Raw genomic sequence first — 20,626 nt, 5'->3', positions numbered from 1 at the left:
TAAGGGTTAGTGCTTCCTCTGTGAACATTTCTATTGTCACCTTTTGAAATAGACCTATTTGTCTCTCATATTTGTCACCAATAATTATCCAGTGACATCAAACTGCCACTAAACTCAGCAGCTCAGCAGCCTGACACCCATGTTAGGTATGAAGTGGCTCTTACTCCTGCAGCCAACACCTAGCTCAGCTGGTCCTGCAATTTCCTAACACACTGAAATTATTCTTATTATTATACAGTACTCCCATTGAAACACATGTCCAAATATGGAGATGAAAAGGAAATCATTTTACATGTGTAGTCTCCACACCTCAGACCAGTCTTTTTTTAATACACAATTTTTGGTATATAAGAACTTTGTTTTAAACAATTTAATTTATCTCAGCTTGTTATTTATCCTTGATCTCTTCAGACAGAGATTGTTGGAGTTAGACCTGTAGACATCAGTTCTTTCACTGAGTCTATTAAACTGAAAGGTTCTTTTTATTTTTTATTTTCTAGTCTTACTGCTGCTTATACCTAGTGTTACTGTTCTGACCACTAGCGCACACTGGCTTCAGATATTTTATGATTTAGCTGAAGATGCTTGGACATCTTCCTTTTATGGTCTGGCTCCTGATCTTTTAAGCTTTCTTGATCCCTTAAGCCCATATTCAGCAACACCAAGACTCCTCAACTCCAAAAGCTGGAAGAGGTTTTGCACTCTAGAAAAACTTCAATCTTCACTTTAACTTAAATAATACATTTTGGAATAACCCATACCCATTTTACTGGCTCCCAGAGAGTTAGATCTAGGATGCAATGTTCTGTGTTCTGTTGGTAACAATCAGCATTGAAATAACCACTGTCAGATCTCATGTAGTGAGAGAATCTCACCCTAAATGCACATTACATCACTTGCAGTCAGTCACATTTATTGGTAACAACTTATTGTGTAACAATAACAGAGGTGTGGAGACAATGAGCAACACAGTGTAAAATAGCAGCTGTCACACTGTAGAAACACAAACTGACTTCTGTCCATAAAGTCTGTTGCCCCAGTGCAGACTGGGATGTTTAGCTACATGCCTGTCTGCGGATGCTATGGTATAAACCCATACCTACACAGTATTACTTCACCATATTTTCTCCATTTCATCTGAATGTAATTAATCAGTTTCTCAACAATCATCAAGTCAAACACAAATTTTTTCAGACCTATAAAGATAGTATATAGTCAAATAATAATTAATATTCAAGTCAAATTACTGATGAGTCCATCTGAACAAGAAATAACATTGACTGAAATTAAATCACAATATTTGATAAATAATGAATGATAATAAACCATTTAAGACTTTAAGAATTTCAAAATGCATGTGAGCAACAGCACTTTTATACTTCATTTCAGTTTAAGCTGAAAACAAAGGACAATCAAACATGAACTTCTTTAGCTCCAATTTTACACAGCAGCAACCTCCTCCTCAGTATTTGTGTGTGTGTGTGTGTGTGTGTGTGTGTGTGTGTGTGTGTGTGTCCTAGAACAAAAGAGGAGCAGTTGCTGACTCAGCTTCCTTCAATCTGCATAGCGACTCTCCCTGAAGGCCTGTGTGTGCACTCATACACAGACACACACATTCACAACCTGAAGCTCTTTTACATACTAAAGTTAAAAGGTGGTTGCAGTGCTCAGAATAAGAATAATAGTAACAGAGGAAATAGAGGAAAGCTAAGTGCAGGAAAGCTAAGTTTATAAATCCATAGAGTCAGCAGACAGAGTGAGATGTTTCAGCCTCAGTGTTTTCAGGCTGGCTCTGCAAGACCACAGGTTGAACAGGTACAGGTGGGAAGAACTCAAAATAACTGCAGATGGCTGAAGCTAGTCATATTCTAGTTGTCTATCCACAAATTAATTGTAGTTCAAAAGTTCTCCTTTTGATACTTAATCTCACATGGTCACTGTAAACATTCAGGAATGTGCTTTAGCTCTAACTCTGTACAGAAAATCACTAAGGTTTTAACATTGCAGTCTCAGTAATATCCTCAGAATAACTGTAAATGCCCTCTGTAATGTGTGAAAGTGTTTCATTCTCAGCTATAAGAGCCAATGTGGATGAGAAGTGCTTGGAAAAAATTGAAATTTGAACATTTACAAAGCCATGACAGAGGAGCAGGTGCATCTGCTGGAGAAGATAATGGCTGTGTTCAGAATCACTCTTTTGTTCACTCATTCACTTCTTGCTATAGCAAGCATCCACTGTGTACCTGGATGTTCTGACTAATATGAGTGTCAATGTCAGTGTAATATCAGTAAGGGCGCCTTTCTTCCTTTCTTCCTTTCTTTCTTTCTTTCTTTCTTTCTTTCTTTCTTTCTTTCTTTCTTTCCTGGGCTGTGATGAGGAGGAGGAGAGGAGAGCTGGAGTAAGGCAGAGCTGTGTCTTTCTAAGTGTCCAGAGGACAGATGTTGGATTTATTTGCTTTAAGACTGATCAACAGGGCTTACAGAGCTCAGCCTCTTTCTGCTGGATCCACATCACCACAGTACTAGTAAGACTTTCTGTGGCAACTACATCTGTTGGACGTATATTTCACTGTCATGCTCAGTGATGGACAGCTTCTGTGAATGAAGGCACCTTAAGAAAGAAGATTTCAACTACTTTGTTACAATGTGTAATTCTACAAATTATAAAGCATTTTTTCACTGGCTGCTTCTGATTGAAAGTTTCATATCTGTTGCATCTTACTACACACAACAGTGTTGTCACTCTGTGCTGGCCACATCCTGACTACACCCCAACATCACTGTAACAAGGTGAGATTTTCAGCTGCTGCTGCTGCTACTCCAAAATACAATTAATGTGGAGGAACCAACATGATACATGGTTTGTCATTTCCTTGAAGATGACCCATTTCAGCATCTGATCAGATGTCTCAATCAGCAGGATGACACTTTGTCAGTACCAAAACTCTATGATCTGCCACCTCTGTGTGCGTGTGTGTGTGTGTGTGTGTGTGTGTGTGTGTGTGTCTGGACGGTTGGAAGCCAAGATCAAGAAAGGTACGGAAGGGTGTTATGAGAGACAGGTCCTTGATGGAAAAGAAGTGCAACAAGATGTCCACAAGTGAGGTTCTATTGACTGCCAAACAAAGGCTCACAGCTCTGGCCACTAGGCTGAAGGTTGGACCTGAGAAGCGGTGGCCAAAAGAATAAATGGTCTGTTCTCCAAAGACCCCATCCAGAGAATTAGTTCTGGCAAGCAAAAAGGCTTCCTGCTGAAATGGGAGCTGTTGAGAGGATTAACAGGGGGACGGTCAGAGGGCTGAGCACTAATGGCCTCCATTCAATCTTCAGATCTAATGTCACATTCAAAGATTAAGTGCACAACTACAATAAGAAAAGGAAATGTGTGACATGATTCTCCAGGATCATTGATAACAGTGTAAACAAGGTTCAAATCCATCAGGCTTCAACAGGCACTCAGTAACATTCTCCACTCAGTTCACGAGTCTGCAACACTTCAAAACGAAAATAATGAGCAGCATTTTTTAAAGACAGCATCAGACTTGTAGGCTGAATATTGCTACTTCAGGGTCAACTGAGAAATCTGCTCCTGTACTAACTGTAACAATAACAAAGAAACCTTATCACGTCACCACTGATCATCATCTGATGTCACAACAGTAAGCCTTTTTAAAACCACACTCAAAACTATGACATTCCACTGCACCCCTATGGTATATGTAGGGCTAACCTTTACCTTTGAAATGTTTGGGCCAGAGAAGAGAGTCAGCAGCCAGGGTGCCAAGTCCTTCACCTTCATGCCACCTTCACCTGCCACGTACCATGTACCTGGCCATGTCTTGTCTTGCAGGTTGGTGGAACCACAAAGCTGTGACCCCATCATCATACATATGGGGCAGAGCCAAACCAGGTTGCATAGGTGTAGGCATAGCAACCAGGCAGTCATCAGTGAAACTACTCTCCAAATATATTAAAGGTGCCCTGTGGAGTTTTCTTGCAAATAAAGAAAAATGATGTTTAAAGTCAGTGTCACTCAACTAAACCCAGTCTGTGTACCCTCTAACAAACATACTGAATGCATAAAACATTTGCAAACCTGATTTTTAAAGCATTTGAAATCCAGCACTGTTTATATCTATGTGTACTAGCTTGAAGTCTTGCCCTTCCCTGGCTTTGTTGGTATATACAGGGTTATCCACTAGTGCATACAATGTCCAGCTGGGTGAAAATAGTAGCCAGGTTAGAATTCCTTCAGTGTTTATTGTTTAGGAGGTTTTTTACTGGGAGCCAAATTATCCACAGAGGTCTCCTCCTCTCCAAAACAAATGGACCAGGTAATTAAACACTGAAAACACTGAACAAAGCAGTTTCGTGTTAAAAATCAATGTTTCTCCGATGCTCTTGGGCAGACAATGGATGTCAAGAGGGGCTGTTTACTCTGTTTGTCATTATCCTCTGATGCAACCTGTAGGAGGATCTTCTGAAATAAGGCCCCTATGGTAGGCAGGTGTACTGGACCCTCACTGTCATGGTTACAATAATTAACACATGATTAAGCTTATGGAACGGTGACAACCAAACAACAGCTTGGTTAGGTCTATGCTTATGGTTTAAGATCTATGCTTATGGTTTATATAAGACTTCACTGAGGTTAGGGGACCTTTGTCATCATGGTTACAATAATAAACACAAAGGTTGTGGTCATGCTTAAAAGAAACAATAATGACTATTGGTTGGAAACAGGAAACAAACAACAGTCTCCCATGTCAAAGTCTTATGTCTTGTAGACCCATCCATTCACCCCAATCTCCTCCAAATGTGTTCTCTGTCATCCTTTCTAAAAAGTCATCTGACTTCCTCCTTTGTTCTCACTATAAATACTATGACTGCTAGGCTCTTTATGATAAAATGGGATTATGGATCATAATAAGCTACTTGCACAAACATTCTATTGGGTGCTTTTTGAATTGTGTGGAAAAAAAAAATTCAAAGGAGGGACCCACTCATAAAAAAAACAGCTATGTTGGCTTCCCTTATTGGAGTGACATAATTCTGGTTTCAGGAAAAATAAGTGTTTCCAGGATGAATATAATCAGTCACTAAATTTTAGCGCTGACTTAATCAGTGGTCTCATTTGTTTACACTAAATACATAAGTTAATTTGACAGTAATGCTTTAATGTTTCATGTAGCAGATATATATATACAATACTGCTTTTTCTCTTCATGCCCTTAATGACAGGCATCTCTTGTGGTTTTTCCAGACTCTCAGTTCCTCATCTTTTCCCAGTGTATCTGTCTCCCTCTCTCTATGACCCTTCCATTTCCCCCCTCATTATAAAGATCATACTGCCTGATGCCCTCCTACACACCACTTGCCACCCAGCGAGTTGTTTAAACCTACTTGGGATATGACTGGAGATATAGGGAAGCACTGGTCCTTTTGAAGAAACAGTTTCTTGCTACTGATAATCTCACTCCAAACAGAGTAAGTACTAGAATTAACATGCTTTTGTTCCATCTCACAGAGTTTTAAAAAATACTGAATGAACTAAAAGTTTCTTTTATTTCTACAGTAACAATGCTGTGGTTGTACAATATAGCCAAAACCCCAAACACAGCCCAGCTGTTGATAGTCACTGATAAAATCCACACATAACACACACACACACACACACAACCAAAACAAAAGAATATGAAAGCAGAACACAGCCATAATAAATAAAAATGCATCATGTCATATGTCTAAATAAATTCTGTGCCTCTTTGGCAAACAATAAAGTCATCCACACAGAGCACAGACACACACACACACACACACACACACACACACACACACAGTTGAAAATTTCCAACTGGCGGAGCATCAGCTTTTTATTTACAGTTATAGGCCATCATTTATTGTACACTGTTCAGCTTTGACAGTGCACTGTGACAGAAACTGACAAACAAAATCTAGTGATGGATGACAGACTGACAGGCTCTGCAATATTAGACTGAGAAAGGCCATAAACTCACTGTAGAATGGGCCTATATATGTTACTACAGATTAAAACAAGCACAAAGTTACAAAGTTGGGACAAATCACTAGTGACAGAATAACATATGAGTAGTTGAAAAGTTAAAAAAGTTAAAAATGTTATAGTGGTTTTAAGGTAAAGTAACCTCACGGCAAAGTTATTCAGCTCCAACACATCTATCCAAATATATTATGCAGTGTTTGAAATGGCAAAGTAATTGAATCAGATTTTTAATTCTATTTTTCAAATTTAATGTTGATTTATTTACCTTTAATGATTCATTAGCCTTCCTTGTTGGTTAGTTTCCCCTGGCCCTTTGCTCTTGATCATTTTAGCAGTCATGCAACAATACAGTTATATAATCAGAAACTGGATGCCTCTTCATTTGCTGAGATTCCGCAATATTGCTAAAGATTAGTCCAACAGGCCAAGAAACATGAGCAAACAAAACAACAGCAACACAAAAACAAACAAACAAATATGCCCAAATCAGTTTCATATCTCTCTGATCATCTGACTGTGTTTATTGCCCTATTTTAGGATGTCACAATGTTCAGCAATTAACTTAACTGTAGCTTTTCTTAAAGGTGTGTTCAGATTGATCATGTAACAAATGTTAAAGCCAGTATGAATGTAAATATGAATATAAATATGCATTCTTGGCAGCCCATATGATCCTTTAAAGTTTCAGCTTGAGAGAAACAAAATCTTAATTACTCATTTCATAAAAGAGCAGAGACAAAGAGAACAGGGAGAGAAACTGGTGGAAAATAAGTGAAAGAATGATTCTGAGCTGTTAAACAAACACACACATAGAACATACACACAGTAGGTGTACGGTGCGTATGTTCCGATACGTACGATGTCTATACACTAAGTACAGATGAACAATGAACATACACTGTACAAACAATTCAAGTATCAAGTGTGTGCAAATAAAGCAATCTCAATGGACACTTACAGATCTCAGTGGCAGTGACAACAGACTCTGTGAGTATAAAACCACTTAAAGCTACAAAGAGCTGCAACCTGTTGATTCTTAGTGTGTTTATCAGTACTGGAAAACTTTTCTTTATCTCATTTAATTTAATTAAAAAATTTAAAAAAAAATCTGATCAAAATATGTAACCAGAGAAGTTCTGATTAATTATGATTAATGCTACAGTAAGCAGTTCAAGATCCCTGAACTACATTACTTTTTTGGTCCTAAGGAAGTCAAACTCACCATCCACCATGTCTTGGCAGTGACATCATAACACAGTTGCCACTTGACTGAGCTGTCTGCCTCACCGCAGCCTCCTGGTGTAGCTGACATCGCCATGACAACAGAGGGGAACTGTCAAAATCTCAAACAACCATGGTTTTGCAGGATTTGTGGTAAATCCAAGTGATGAGAGGGATTTTGCAGCGATATTTCTCAGTATCTTTCAACCTTTTTCCAGTTCCAGAATCTGTTTCTGTCCTGTGTGACTTCAGTTCCAGTCCCTGTAGATACCAGTTGTAGTTGGGCTCGGAGTCCTTACTCAAAGGGAAAGTTCTTTAGAAGGGCATTTTGCCTCCAAAGCAAACAGCTGGCAAATTTATGACTAAGAACTACAGCCTTGGTAAAACTATGTTCTCTCATGTTTTACTGAGAGTAGAAGTAAGAAATGAGATTCTGTTATTTAAGTGAACATTTTAAGATGCACCTTAAATCTGCAGACAGCCTGTGCTCCTTGAAAATAACGCCCTCCTGGTTTGGCACATCATCCCAGTCCAGTTATTCACTCAAAGATGTTTTAACCACAGAGCCTACCGAACTTAAAAAGCACACCTTTGAACTTCAGAGCTATCCTGTTAGATCCAGCACTGTTTCTCTTCTCAGTCCTGCCTGACTTCCACTGAATCGAAACACTACCAGGTAGAGACCTTCACAAATCTAAGTCCACCATGTGCTCCAGTTACAGTTGTCCACTTCAAGCCTCTCACCGCCAAGCTGTGGTCCTTCGTGTCCCACAGCCTCAGGTAAATCCTCTGCATGCCACAGAAAAGCCTTTGTTGTAAAAGATTCATATAGCAGCTAAAATTTGAGCAAATCGTGAAATGACACAGGGCTTTTTTTTTTTTCCTCTGATATTTCATGTAGCTCTGTGCTGCATCTTCACAATCACTTTGGTGTAATATGGATTTGTCCTAGTTCTCTGTGTGTCTTGAATAGATTCCAGTGTTTTTTCTCCAGCTCCTCTCATCACCTGTCCAGGTCCAACACTGTCTTTACGTAGGAACTCCCAGTTAAAAATGCCCCATCAAGTTCCAGTCCCTCTGTGCAAAAAAGCACCAGCCACTACCAAAACCAACCAGCTAGCCGCCCCTTTCTTAATTCCACTGAGTGGGCTGTCACTTTGAAGAGGCGGATTAGAAACTAGACACACACATGGGTACACGCACACACATATATCAAATGCTTCTTACCAGCTGTCTAAACACTCCCATATACAATGTGTTTCAAAAGAGTTTTATCATATATGGTTAAAGCACAAATAAGGTCAGAACCGTTTTTATCATGACATGGCCTGTCTGTGTGTCCCTCCACTGTGACTCAGTACCCATTTTAAAATAATGGCACTGACCTTTCTCTTTTTGTCTCTTACTCACCCTCTCTCCCTCTCTCCCTCTTTCCATCTTCCTCACACCCTCTCAACAAAAAAGGTTCTGCAGGGGACCTCAAACATGTCTCTGACCAAAGACCATAGAGGTACACATCATGGTGCTGTTGAGAGCCCATCTTCAGATATCCCTTCTTATCTTAGCGAGGGTCACTTTCAGATTATTTCATATTCCAACTCTGAATATCAGACTCATCATTCTTAGCAAGATCAATTGTTAACCGTAATTTTAAAGGATCATTTGCTTACAAATTGTATTTTCTATTTGTGTGTTTGTCACTTTAATACAGAGGTTCATTTGTTTTTTATGGGAGTGTGGTGTGCAGAAATTCAGTGTCTGGATTAGGCCATATGTGACCAACAGGGCTATTATCGTAAAATGAGGTGTGGTCATGACAGTGTAATAAATATCTTTATAGAATCTTAGAGAGGTGAAGATCAACAATTCTTAAACAGTTTCAAGCTGTTTAAGTGGCTATTTTGAATTTGATCTCCAGAATGTTGCCCCAAACATCTTGACCTATTATAGGTCCACTACTTCTATTTTTTCATTATTATTGAAAAGTTGCATTTTGTTGGTGTCTTTATTTTTATCCAGATGCAAATTGAAAAAGAAACAGTTCTGTTCAAGAGAAGTTGATAAAACTTTTTTATCAAGTTTTTTATAAAGGTTTTTTATATTGTGAAATAGAAATCAGACAGTAGATAATATAGCTACATAACTAGCATAGCAGCTTGCTTGCCATCTCAAAAAACATTAGAAATACACAGTACTGCCATCTACTCCATCCTTTGTGGTGACTGCAGTGTCTTTGGCATGGAAGTTCACGAAACATGAAGAGCTCAATAATCTGACAAATAACTAGGGAAAAGGGGCTGGCGTGTATGCAGGGGAAGCTAATAAGAGAAATGAGAGCAGGTGTGTAGCAGAGAAGGACAGCCTATTGGCTGGAGAGTGGCTGAGCAGGATGGCTCAGGTGGGCAGGAAGGAAGAAGAGGCAAGGGTAGACGGACTGAAATCAATGGAGAGACCTCTCTGAAAGGCAGTGACAAATGCTGGACTGCTCTGGAGGGTGGCAGTGGAGGCAGAACTGCTTTGGAAGGCAAGCTCTGTTGCAGAGGCCACAAACTCAGTGATGGCAAGAATTTTAATCATCCAAGGTTTTGAAGTCCCCTGGTGGATTGCTAGTGACTGGGCGAAGAAGTTTTTGGCAGAGCGACATGGCAAATGTAACCTTAGGTTCCACCTCTATGTCAAGTGTCAGGCCAATCACGATCTGTCACAACTGAAGTTCAGAGCAGAGGCAGGGAGGATCCAAATGCAGATGCAACCAAGTGGCTTTATAAGAAGATAAGGTGATTACAAAAACTTACAGGCAGGGAGAAGTATAACCTGTGGAAGAGTTTGAGCCTTGTTTTGAAAGGGATCTCACCAAATGTCTTAAGCGATTTTACCATGTTTAACTGGTGACTCTATACATACAGTATGTGCTGTTGACCACTGAAAGTGCAGTCAGTGCTCTTTCCCCATCCATTTAGACAGGAGCCTGGTCTTGTTAGTACAAAATAACTGGCTAGAGGTGTTGCCAAGATGCCTGGTGCCTACAAGGACTTGTTGACAAGAATAGAGGACTTCAGTGTGCACAGCTCAAAAGACAGTAAGCCCACAGAACAAGAAGTCCACAATCTGGCAAAAGACCAGAGGAAAGGACTGATATATATGCAGGGAAATGGGAATGAAGGCAACAGTATGTAGGTGTGTAGGTGAGCAAGGAAGGTGATAAAGAATAGGAGACCAGTGAGCAGGTGAATCAGGGAGTCAGGTGACTGTGACAAGGAGGAAAGTCTGAGGATGTCTGATGGGCAGATGGAGAGTAGAAAGAGATCAGGGCAGAATGGCCAAAAACAAAGAGGGACTTGTCCCAGAACCATGGCAGTGGCAGATCCGAAAATATACATATAACTCTTTTTGCAATGGTGAATTGTATCAGTTTTGAAAGGAATTGCAAACTATGTTGTCTTGTCAATAGAGACAACAGATCCAAAAATACTGATATGAGTCATGGTTACCTCTTACTTAGCAGTTCTTATCAAATCAAACAATGTACAGTGCCTCTACCCTCAACAGTGAACCCTTATGTAGAAGACCAACTGTTTTTCAGGGTGTGGTGACAGTGTGGTCAGGTTAGTGTCTATGTCAGCCCACAGAGCTAGAGCCTCACAGCTGAGGGCCTGAGGTCTCTACATCAGACCAACCACAGCCCACTGTGGAGAAGGTCAGGACTCCTCCACCAAATGTCTCACTGCTGTTTTAGGCTTGCCTCGAACTCGTATCATTATTTATGGTAGCATTGCTCTTCATTGTTCTTTTCAGTGGATTTTCACATTATACCTACAACTGCAGAAAAGGAGAGGAGAGGAGAGGAGAGGAGCTGTGTGAAACGGCCTACGCCCCCCACACACATGCACATAAACTAAAACACAATCTTGTAATTAGTAGTACAGTCAATCAACTTTAGCCTCCCACCTCCTCAGTTAATTAGGCAATTAACCTCCCTCAGAGGTGTAAACATCCAACCAATCAGGCTTAAACACAGGAGCTCTAAGCCAATCACAGTGTTGGTCCAGAAGGACAACAGGACGTAAAGAGAGAAAATTACAGGACAGGCTATATACACACACTCCATTATCCGAACCCCTGAACAGACCTCACACTTACTGAATGACAGAGCAGAACAGCCCTCTCTCCACTCTGTGGCTTCAAGATTTGCAGTACTTTTTCTGTCAATACAAAGCCTTTTAACAGTTCTGCTACCCTCTCAGCCATCATACATATGGTGTTCCATAAGAACTGCTTGCATGTTTGGATTTTATTTTATATACAATGTACATTTAGTATGATGTTGATTATTGAATAATAAGCTTACCAGATGTATGTTTTGTTCAGTATCACTGAACACAGACTGAAACATGGCTTTGGACTTTCTGTAACATTTTCAGTAAACAATGATGGCTGTATGAGTGGTGGCAATGGCTGGATTAATCTGTTGAGGCACCCCAGGAAGAATATTTGAGAGATGAAAAAATACTATTAGACCAACAGAGAAGAGGAGCAGTTAGTGACAGATGCTGTCTATCTGACCAAAGTTATTGCATTTATAATTTACTTTTTTCCTAATACAAGACAAAAAAAAATGTAATTTAAAATGTATTATATATGTTTAGTATGCAAGGTGGCATGGTGGTGCAGTGGTTAGCCTCGCAGCAAGAAGGTTCTGGGTTCGAGCCCCGGTTTGAGCCTGGGGCCTCTCTGTGTGGAGTTTGCATGTTCTCCCTGTTGCCTGTGTGGGTTCTCTCTGGGTTCTCCAGCTTCCTCCCACAGTCCAAACACATGCAGGTTAACTGGTGACTCTAAATTGATTGTAGGTGTGAATGTGAGTGTGAATCTTTTTTAACATGCACAACATATACTAAAACAGTCAGTATGTGTTCCCTAAAGAACTTTATCAACATCTCTCTTGTAATGTGTGTCTTAAGCCCTCAGCAGGAATCATTACAATCATCACTATTATTTCAGTCACAGTGCCCTCTAGTGATCAAAATGTGCATGGATTATACCAATCAGCCACAACATTAAAACCACTGACACATGAAGTGAGTAACATTGCTCATTTCATTACGATCGACTGTTCTGCTGGGAAATCTTGGGTCCTGGGATTCATCCAGATGTTACTTGAACATGTACCACTCACTTAAACATCACTGCAGACCATCCATGGCAAAGACACTCCCCAGTGTCAGGGGCATCCCCCAGCACGACAGTGCTCCCACCACACCACAAAATCTTTTCAGAAATGGTTCAAGGTGTTGATCTGGCCTCCAAACTCCCCAGATCCCAGCTACAGCATATGCGGGGTGCTTTGGAACAGGTCAGATCTATGGAGGCCCCAGCCCACAACCCACAGAACCCAAAGGATCCAGACACCACAGGACATCCCAAGAGGTCTTGTGTTCTTCTCATGTCCTACACAATATTAGATCAGATTAGATCAGATATCAGATTAAGATATGGATAGAGTTTGGAGGCCAGGTCAACACCTTAGACTCTGTAATGTTCCTCAAACTATTTCTGAGCAGTTTTCCTAGTGTGGTGGGAACACTGTTTGTGCCCCAAAACCTTTGCTCAAAAGTCATCCAGTGGGCTCACGCCTCCCTCTTCACCTCCAGAGGCCTATACTATGAGGAGAGTTTAACCTCCTCTGATTTAACTCGGGGTTATCAGGGAAAGTCGGGGTTGACAAACCCTGACTGCCTTCGATCTGTGATAGACGGTATGACGGTGGTTCAGATGTCAGGTAAGTTGAGTCGGTGTTAACTTAATCAGAGTTAGTGCGCGTGCATATAATGGGCTTGCACCGTATCTCTCAGATGAAGAGCGCACGTTAATTCTGTTGGTTTACCAGGAATTTAAAGAGACTCTAATGACAATAAAGCCGCGACTGTCAATAAAGACAGGGAGACACTTTAAATTGTTTATCTGGGCACCTCTGGTGGTGACAGCAGCCAGTTATTATGCTTACACTGAGTTAAGTATTCACATGCAAGAGTTCATGTATCTCATGTGCATCATTTTATAAAATGGAAATATCCCAAATGGCCAACATTTTAATATATTACCCAGAATTCAGTCAAGGAAAAAAAAAACAAAGATCAGTGGAAAAAAAGACAAATGAGAGAATCAACAGATTTCAGGTTACTCTATATTTAATACAGTGAACACACCAGACATTGTTAATTGTTCTCACAACTGCTTTCACAACACTCAACTGTCTAAACATTTCATAACAAAGCAAAAAGCAAATGAATGCAGCCATATTCTTCAGTGAAAAAGAAACACTGATGGGAGTGGAAAAAGTGAGCAGGTGACTTTGATTTGACAGCAGTGTGGTGCGTCTCAGTTTTTTGTTTGTTTGTTTGTTTGTTTGTTTACAGACTGGTTTGTTTAGTATCATCTCCATCAATCTCTATAGTCTTGTCATAATCCCAGCCATCACCATCCTCCCTGCAACACAAGACAATAAAAAGCAGACAGGTTAGATGTTTAACTCCCTATAACTGCAAATAAAACAGGTGAAAACTAAAGACATAATGTATGATGATGCAATGATGCAAGATTATTACAGATGTGGTGGAGAAAATTGGCACAGTGTGAAGCCATAATCTGTGGAGTCCATAATCTGTAAATGTGGACACCTGGGAGTGACTTTTATGATAGTACTAATATACAGTGGTAGAAAGAATGGGCGTATATATACATACTATGAGCCAGGTAAAGGAATCTCTGACAAACTGCTGCTTTGTCATTTGCTTTGCTACAGTTAATGAGAGTTTTGTTGTCTGGTTGACAACTGTTCTCAGAAGCAACAATCAGATATACAGCTGTTAGCCTGAGCTAGCTGCTATGTATTGGAGAAACCATCTGACTACGATTAGAGGTCACTGAATCTGCTGCATACATGACATTCAAGAGTCAGTGCAATTCATTCATTTCACATCATTTTAACATTTCTTCTGATGAATACCTTGGCAGAAAAAAAACAGGTGTGAACCAAATATAATACATTACTAAAATAATACACTGTCATTTTTAAAACCAGGATAAGTGATTCCCAAGTCCAACTGTCACAGTCTGGCTGTGGCCATCCGGTGTTTTCCTAGTGTTTCCTTGTCTGTGTGTTTTCCCTGAGGTCCTGTACTACGAAGGGAGTTTAACCTCCTCTGATTTAACTCGGGGTTATCAGGGAAAGTCGGGGTTGACAAACCCTGACTGCCTCGATCTGTGTTAAACAGTACTACGATGGTGGTTCAGATGTCGGTCAAGTTGAGTCAGTGTTAACTTAATCAGAGTTAGTGCATCTGCATAAAACGGGCGTGCACCGTATTTCTCAGATGAAGAGTGCACGTTAATTCTGTCAGTTTGTGAGGAATTTAAAGAGACTCTAATCGACACAATGTTAAACCGCGACTGTCAATAAAGCCAGGGAGACTTGTCACATGTTCTTAATCTGTAATATGAGATGTAAGGACACGAAAAATATGTGATGATTTTTCGGATACTTGGATTACAGACAACACGTGGGTCACATGTCTGAGAATGAGAATGTTACTGTTAATGATGTTCTGCCTGGAACACTCAGGCTGTATATGTATGAATGTAATGCTGTTAGTGTTCAGTATGAACTTCATGTTAACAGTATTTCAGCCTCAGTGGAAACTGAATCCTAGATCAAATAGAAACATTCTATAAAGTGCTACACATTCATATTTCCATCATTAATGCTGCATGTTTTGGTCTGTAGTCTACACTTACAACAGCCTGTCGTATTATATTGTCTTTCAGGACAAGAATCCCCCCGAATCTCATCAAAATCTCATCCATCCACCACTCAGGATGGTAGCGGTATGTGTCGGGGGGTGACGGGTAGACGACTGTCCGCAGAGTCAGCCTCTCTCAGTCGTTGTGCCAGTATCGACTGGTTGCTCCACCTGTGGGGCGGAGCTTAGGTAGAAGTAACACCGGTAACACCGAGTTAACCACGAACATAAACTGCTCTGGAGCAGTTTAGGGACACAGCATAAATTGACCATGGCAGCAGACCCCGGGTAAAACCTGTCCACCTTTCGTAGTACAGGTTAATCAGGAAGTTACACCTGATGTCCACTAAATTACTCCTGAAGTTACCCTGATAAGTCAGTAACCTCACTTCGTAGTACAGGCCTCAGGCCTCAGGTCTCCTCCCTGTGTGTCTCTGTGTGTTGGCAGAGGCAGGGCATAGCTTGTGGTCATGATGGCACACCTGCTTCTCATCACTTCTTCAGTCCCAGTGTATAAGCTGGCAGATTGTCTGCCCTGCATAGTAGTAATGACTATGGCCGTCTGTCTAGTGATGGTTTCTAGCGTATGTATCTGGAGCCTCCAGTGCTTTTTGAGGACTGTTTTCTATTTTTCTGTGTTCTCTAGTTCTTCACCTGCACCATGAGCTGCTGCCCTGCCTCTGCCTCCCCGGACTCTGTAAGCCAAGCTCAAGTCCTCTGTGCCATTCTCAAGCCACCCTGGCCTCAGTCTCCAAGCCCACTCTCCCTCTGGACCAGCACCCTGTACTCTGGCCCTTCGCATTAAAGACATTATCCTTCTTGTGTGTGCATTTGTCAAAAAAGACAATACAATTATTGAAAAGCAAAACACATTTTCTTTTTTCAACACAGTTAATGAAACAGCATTTCAGAACATCAGCTTAGGAAACTACAGCCACTTGTTTTCGAGTTTTATGTTAAACTTGGTGCTGTGTTGTGGAAAGTGAACTATTCACACAGTGTCTGTGTGTAGCTGACCTGTCCTTTCTGAGTAGTCTGCGAACAATCAGGATGATGAACAAGATGAAGAGGAAACCAACTACAGCTGTCAGACCCACCAACCAGGGCTGAAGAGTCACTGACTGAGATCCTGCTGCTACTCGCATGCCAATCTGCACGTCTGAATGAACACACACATAAACAGATACACATACATAACCTTAAAATATGCCACATAAACTTTTATTATATACATACACATACATTTGTGTTGAGTTTCAGTGGACAATGTTCAGGCCTAAACCCAATTTTTACCTTCAATATCACACAGTAGTTTAATTCATACATATTATCTTACTCTCATTGCTTATGGGAAGCATGTTTCCAAGCAGACCATTAGTCCAACTATGGAAGAGTCTGAAGATTGGTGATAAGTGTGATGACTCAATTTACAGCTGATAAATGGTATAATAAACTGGGAACTGATTGATGTACTGTTTATCTGACAGTAAATGAGTACACTGCCTTATTTGTTCTTATTTTCATTAAGCCATGTTGAAGACAGACATTTGTGATGTCTGCTGTGAAAAAAACAATAAGTTCCTCTGAATCTAAGCGACATGCTAAAAGTGACATCTTTTAGCACTTTTCAATGCCACTGTTGAGAAGAGAGCTGAGATTCTGGTTAGGTTTACAGGACTAAACACATGTATGAAGTCTAAAATATTTAGCGGAAAAGTTGTTATATTGAGTGAAGTTGTAATTTTACAAGACAATATTGTAATGTTATGTTACAAGATTGCATAATTTTGAGAGCAATGTCACAATCAAAAAATATATTAAGACTATCATTGTTACTTGTACAGGAAACACACACACATTTAACTCCATAATTATATATCAAGAGAAATTAAATAAAAGTCCATTTTTACCTTTGTCACATGAGCAGCTGGTGGCAAACAGCAACACACACAGCACAAGAAAAGACATATCCATCCTGAATATAACAAACCAAGTTGACTGAGCACAGCACACCAGGTCTCGACCTTCAGCTCAACTGGCCTGGACTGGTGAGACACACACGCACACACACACACACACACACACACACACACACATACACACTGCTGACACACACACATTCACATACCTAACTCTAGTTGTGGTCAAAGTTCACAGTCCATAGGAAGGTTGTCACAGCAATCTGGGTGTGTGTTAACTGCTGTGTAGTAATCAGCAGTTTTCAGCCAGTTCTTGTGTAAGTATACTCCATACTAGAAGCACAATCTCACATGACCAATCACAGAAGCTGTCCTCCCACCACATCTGTTGGGGGACAGACCAATCATCTGAGCTATATAATCCACCTGCACTCCCTCCAAAGCCATCAAAGTTAGTGTCTGACCATGGATATCTGGTGCTGGGATTATTAGGCTGTTTTTGCATCTTTCCATTAAGAAAAGTTTGTTATTCAAGAGATGGTTATCGCATTGTGGCCAACAAGCACCTGCTCTCACATTGGACACACACATCATAGTGTGCTTATATGAGTGTGTAGCTAGCTACCCCCACCACTCTTCCCCCTCTTCCATGGCTATTGCTGCTCAGAGGAGCGCTGGTGGTGGCAAGCGCAGGGATGTCATGTCCCGGTTTAACCTGGCTGCCTGTAGGTTCACAATTTCAAGGAAGGACCCCCAACCCCTTTGCACCATTTGCATGGGTGTTAAGTATGCCCTGGCATTGCTCACAGAAGCTGGTTCGTGCAAGCACTGCAACTCCATGTGTCAGCAGCCTCAAGAGACAACCCCCACCTCTCTGATGCTGCAATGAAGCTCCCCCAGCAAGTGCTAACCTGCTGTGGTGGAGGATGCCGATACAGATCTCCCCACTCTGTTTAATCAGCTCCTCGACTGAAGGGACGAGTGGTGGATGAGGATGATGATGATGATGATGATGATGATGATGTTAATTTGGATTTCCTCAGAGAAAAGAATGAGGACAATGATAAGGATGCCATTCTCCCTCTTGTCCAGTAACCGCAGCCCATTGCAGCTCCATTGGTGGGAAGACTCAACCCTCTGCTGTGCAGGCTGCCAGTTGGCCTGCATCTCAGGATGAAGGGAGAAGAGAGAGTATATATATACTATAGTATATATATGATGGTATAATTCTGGCCTCTCATGTCCTAGCTAAGCAACTCTTGCAGTTCTGCTGTTTAGACCGGAAATTGCAAGTGATGAGTCATTTACCTCTTCCATGGCCATTAAAAATCTAAATGTGGTGACTCTGCTGACAGCTTATCAGGCTGCGCTTTTCAGGATGGGTCACCTTCAGGATAAAGGTTCTCTGAGTCTGGCTGCATGGGAGGAAATAGTCAGGCACCACTTCTGCAGAAAAACTGTTTTTCAATTGTTTGATATCAATATCAAGAAGTGTGCTAATAAGTATATTAATACAAAAACTTTCAGTCTAATAGCTTCTAATTTAAGGGATCTGGTTCTCCACTGTAAAGAAACACACTCAAATTCTGTGTCTAAATATATATTAAACTATGGTCTATAAACAAAAAAAAAAAAAAAAAAAAGATGTATAGATGATCAAGCTAACACGATTAACTAGCAGCTGGTAAAATGAGGAGAGTAATATGGTGGAAGCAAATAAGTTTAGGGCCATGACTGTATTATCACATTATCACCAAATCCTGTGATGTCTATGAATGAGATTTACTGATGAAGTGTACTTATTTCGACATCAACCCAGTCATGAGCAGTTAATGAAAATGAAATGTTTAGACTACTTGACAACTGGAGAAATTATCTGTATCGGTTTCCTGGTGATGGTTCTGTAGGTGCATCTCAGCAACTCAGCCGCTGGCCGTCAAAGACTGTCCTTTGGCACTCTGATTGGGGGCGGGGGAGCTGGATCATACAGCTCAGTTGATTGGTCTGTCCCCTGATAGACATGGTGGTAGTGGAGTTTCCATGATTGGTAATGCTAGATGGCACCTCCCCTAGGAAGATACCTTCACTGAGTTTTAAGAGAAACAAGGTTACCCTGGTAACCAAACATTAGTGTGTATGTGAATGGGTGTGAATGTGGCATGTGGTTTAAAGCCCTTTAGATGGTCGACAGGACATGAAAAGCACTATATAGGTGCAGTCCATTTACCAAACAAATCTTCAGTTAATCATTTTATTAGAAACTAGTCTCTGCACTTTGATCTGGACCCTTCAGATCCCTTGGGGTTCTGAGACCCAGAGGCAGTTGCCCTTTGTATGTAGACGTATGTTGTGTAAAATACAGGATTTGTTGTTATTGGTGATAACCACATTGTTGCTGGCTAACTGCTGATGATAGCCTTACTGAAGGCTACGGATCAAGAGATCAAAAACTAAGCCTGGAGAGGCTGCACACTCAGGCTGTCCTGCCCCAGTGACAGCAGGTAATGAATAGATTGTTCTACCCCTTTCAGGATAGCTCCTATTCATGCTCATACAGTACTGAAGGCCATAGGCAGGAGCCTCATGGACAGCCAAACTGTACCCACCACGACACTATTATTGTTCTTCTCAGCTAGAGTGCTCATCGTCTTAGCATCATCATCAGCACCACTTTCAGTATAGATCCCAGAGTTCCCCATCTTGCAGTAGTCATTTGAGTATATGTTTAAGGGACTCACTCCCATAATACCAGACTTCATATATTCAAACCTGAGAGAGTACTCATGGGATGAAAATTGCCAAGAAAACCTCCTCCCAGATGACAGATGGCTACAGAAAGATTCAAATTTTGGATCCTGATGGATCACCTCAAGTTAGAGGAAGCTCTATTGGTTCACTGATTCCTACAGTAACCCAGAGTTTCCTCTCTAAAACACCCTGGCTGCACTCAAACCAGTTAGCTCTCTAGCAGATTGCTGAGCTAATGGATGGACCAAATATCACAGGTGGGGACATCAAGGCATTTAGAGTGTTTGCTCTGTGAGTACACTCACTAGTGAGAATGTTGGAGCAGTTGCGCCAGAAAGGTGAGGTGGAACTGGAATGCGGCTCCCACAATTCTAGCTGCTTGGAAAAAAGGATGACACAAGGTTAGCTAACAGCTCATGGAACCAATAGCTCATGGAAGGAACCCCAACAAGGTCCAAGACCACGAAAAGAGCTAAGCTGCTGTTCAAATGACCACTATCCTCCTCAGCAGAGAGTCACAGCCTCCAGATATACGATCAAGGCTCCCATCCCTAGAACAAAGGTGAAGATGTACTGTCCCTAGTGCAATAATGGAACCCACACTCAGTAACTGCACAAACTCTAAGTGTCTGACTCAACAGCAGAAGGAAAACTGGATTAGGGAGAACAATGGATGCTGGTGCCCTGGTCAAGACCATTATGCACAAGACCAGACACTTGATAGCACTCCAGGACATCTCTGAGAGGTTTCCTGGGAGACCAGAGAAAGCCCAGGATCAGACAGAAGCTCCAAATTTTGTCCTGCTCAAGACAGCCAATGCAGCACTGCACATCAACAGGCTTTTAGGAGGTCGTATTATAATCCTAAAGCTCACTAAGGTCCTGCTGAAGAACAGTCCCTCCCAAATTGATCATCCTGT

At 41.1% G+C, this 20,626-nt stretch overlaps 1 protein-coding gene across 1 annotated transcript; it reads right to left on the bottom strand.

The window, feature by feature from the left end:
* Positions 1-13,410: 13,410 nt before the first annotated feature.
* Positions 13,411-17,126, bottom strand: LOC108900689 (uncharacterized). Its single transcript, XM_018701863.2, has 3 exons — positions 16,950-17,126; positions 16,057-16,198; positions 13,411-13,726 (listed from the first exon to the last, which is right to left on the bottom strand). The coding sequence occupies exons 1-3, from the start codon at positions 17,011-17,013 to the stop codon at positions 13,651-13,653; spliced, it is 282 nt and encodes a 93-aa protein (XP_018557379.1). The 5' UTR covers positions 17,014-17,126; the 3' UTR covers positions 13,411-13,650.
* Positions 17,127-20,626: the final 3,500 nt, after the last annotated feature.

This window comes from Lates calcarifer, linkage group LG17 (assembly GCF_001640805.2).
Source record: "Lates calcarifer isolate ASB-BC8 linkage group LG17, TLL_Latcal_v3, whole genome shotgun sequence".
NCBI lineage: Eukaryota > Metazoa > Chordata > Actinopteri > Centropomidae > Lates > Lates calcarifer.
Note: the sequence above shows the minus strand (reverse complement) of the source record. Positions and strands in the feature narration are given on the sequence as shown.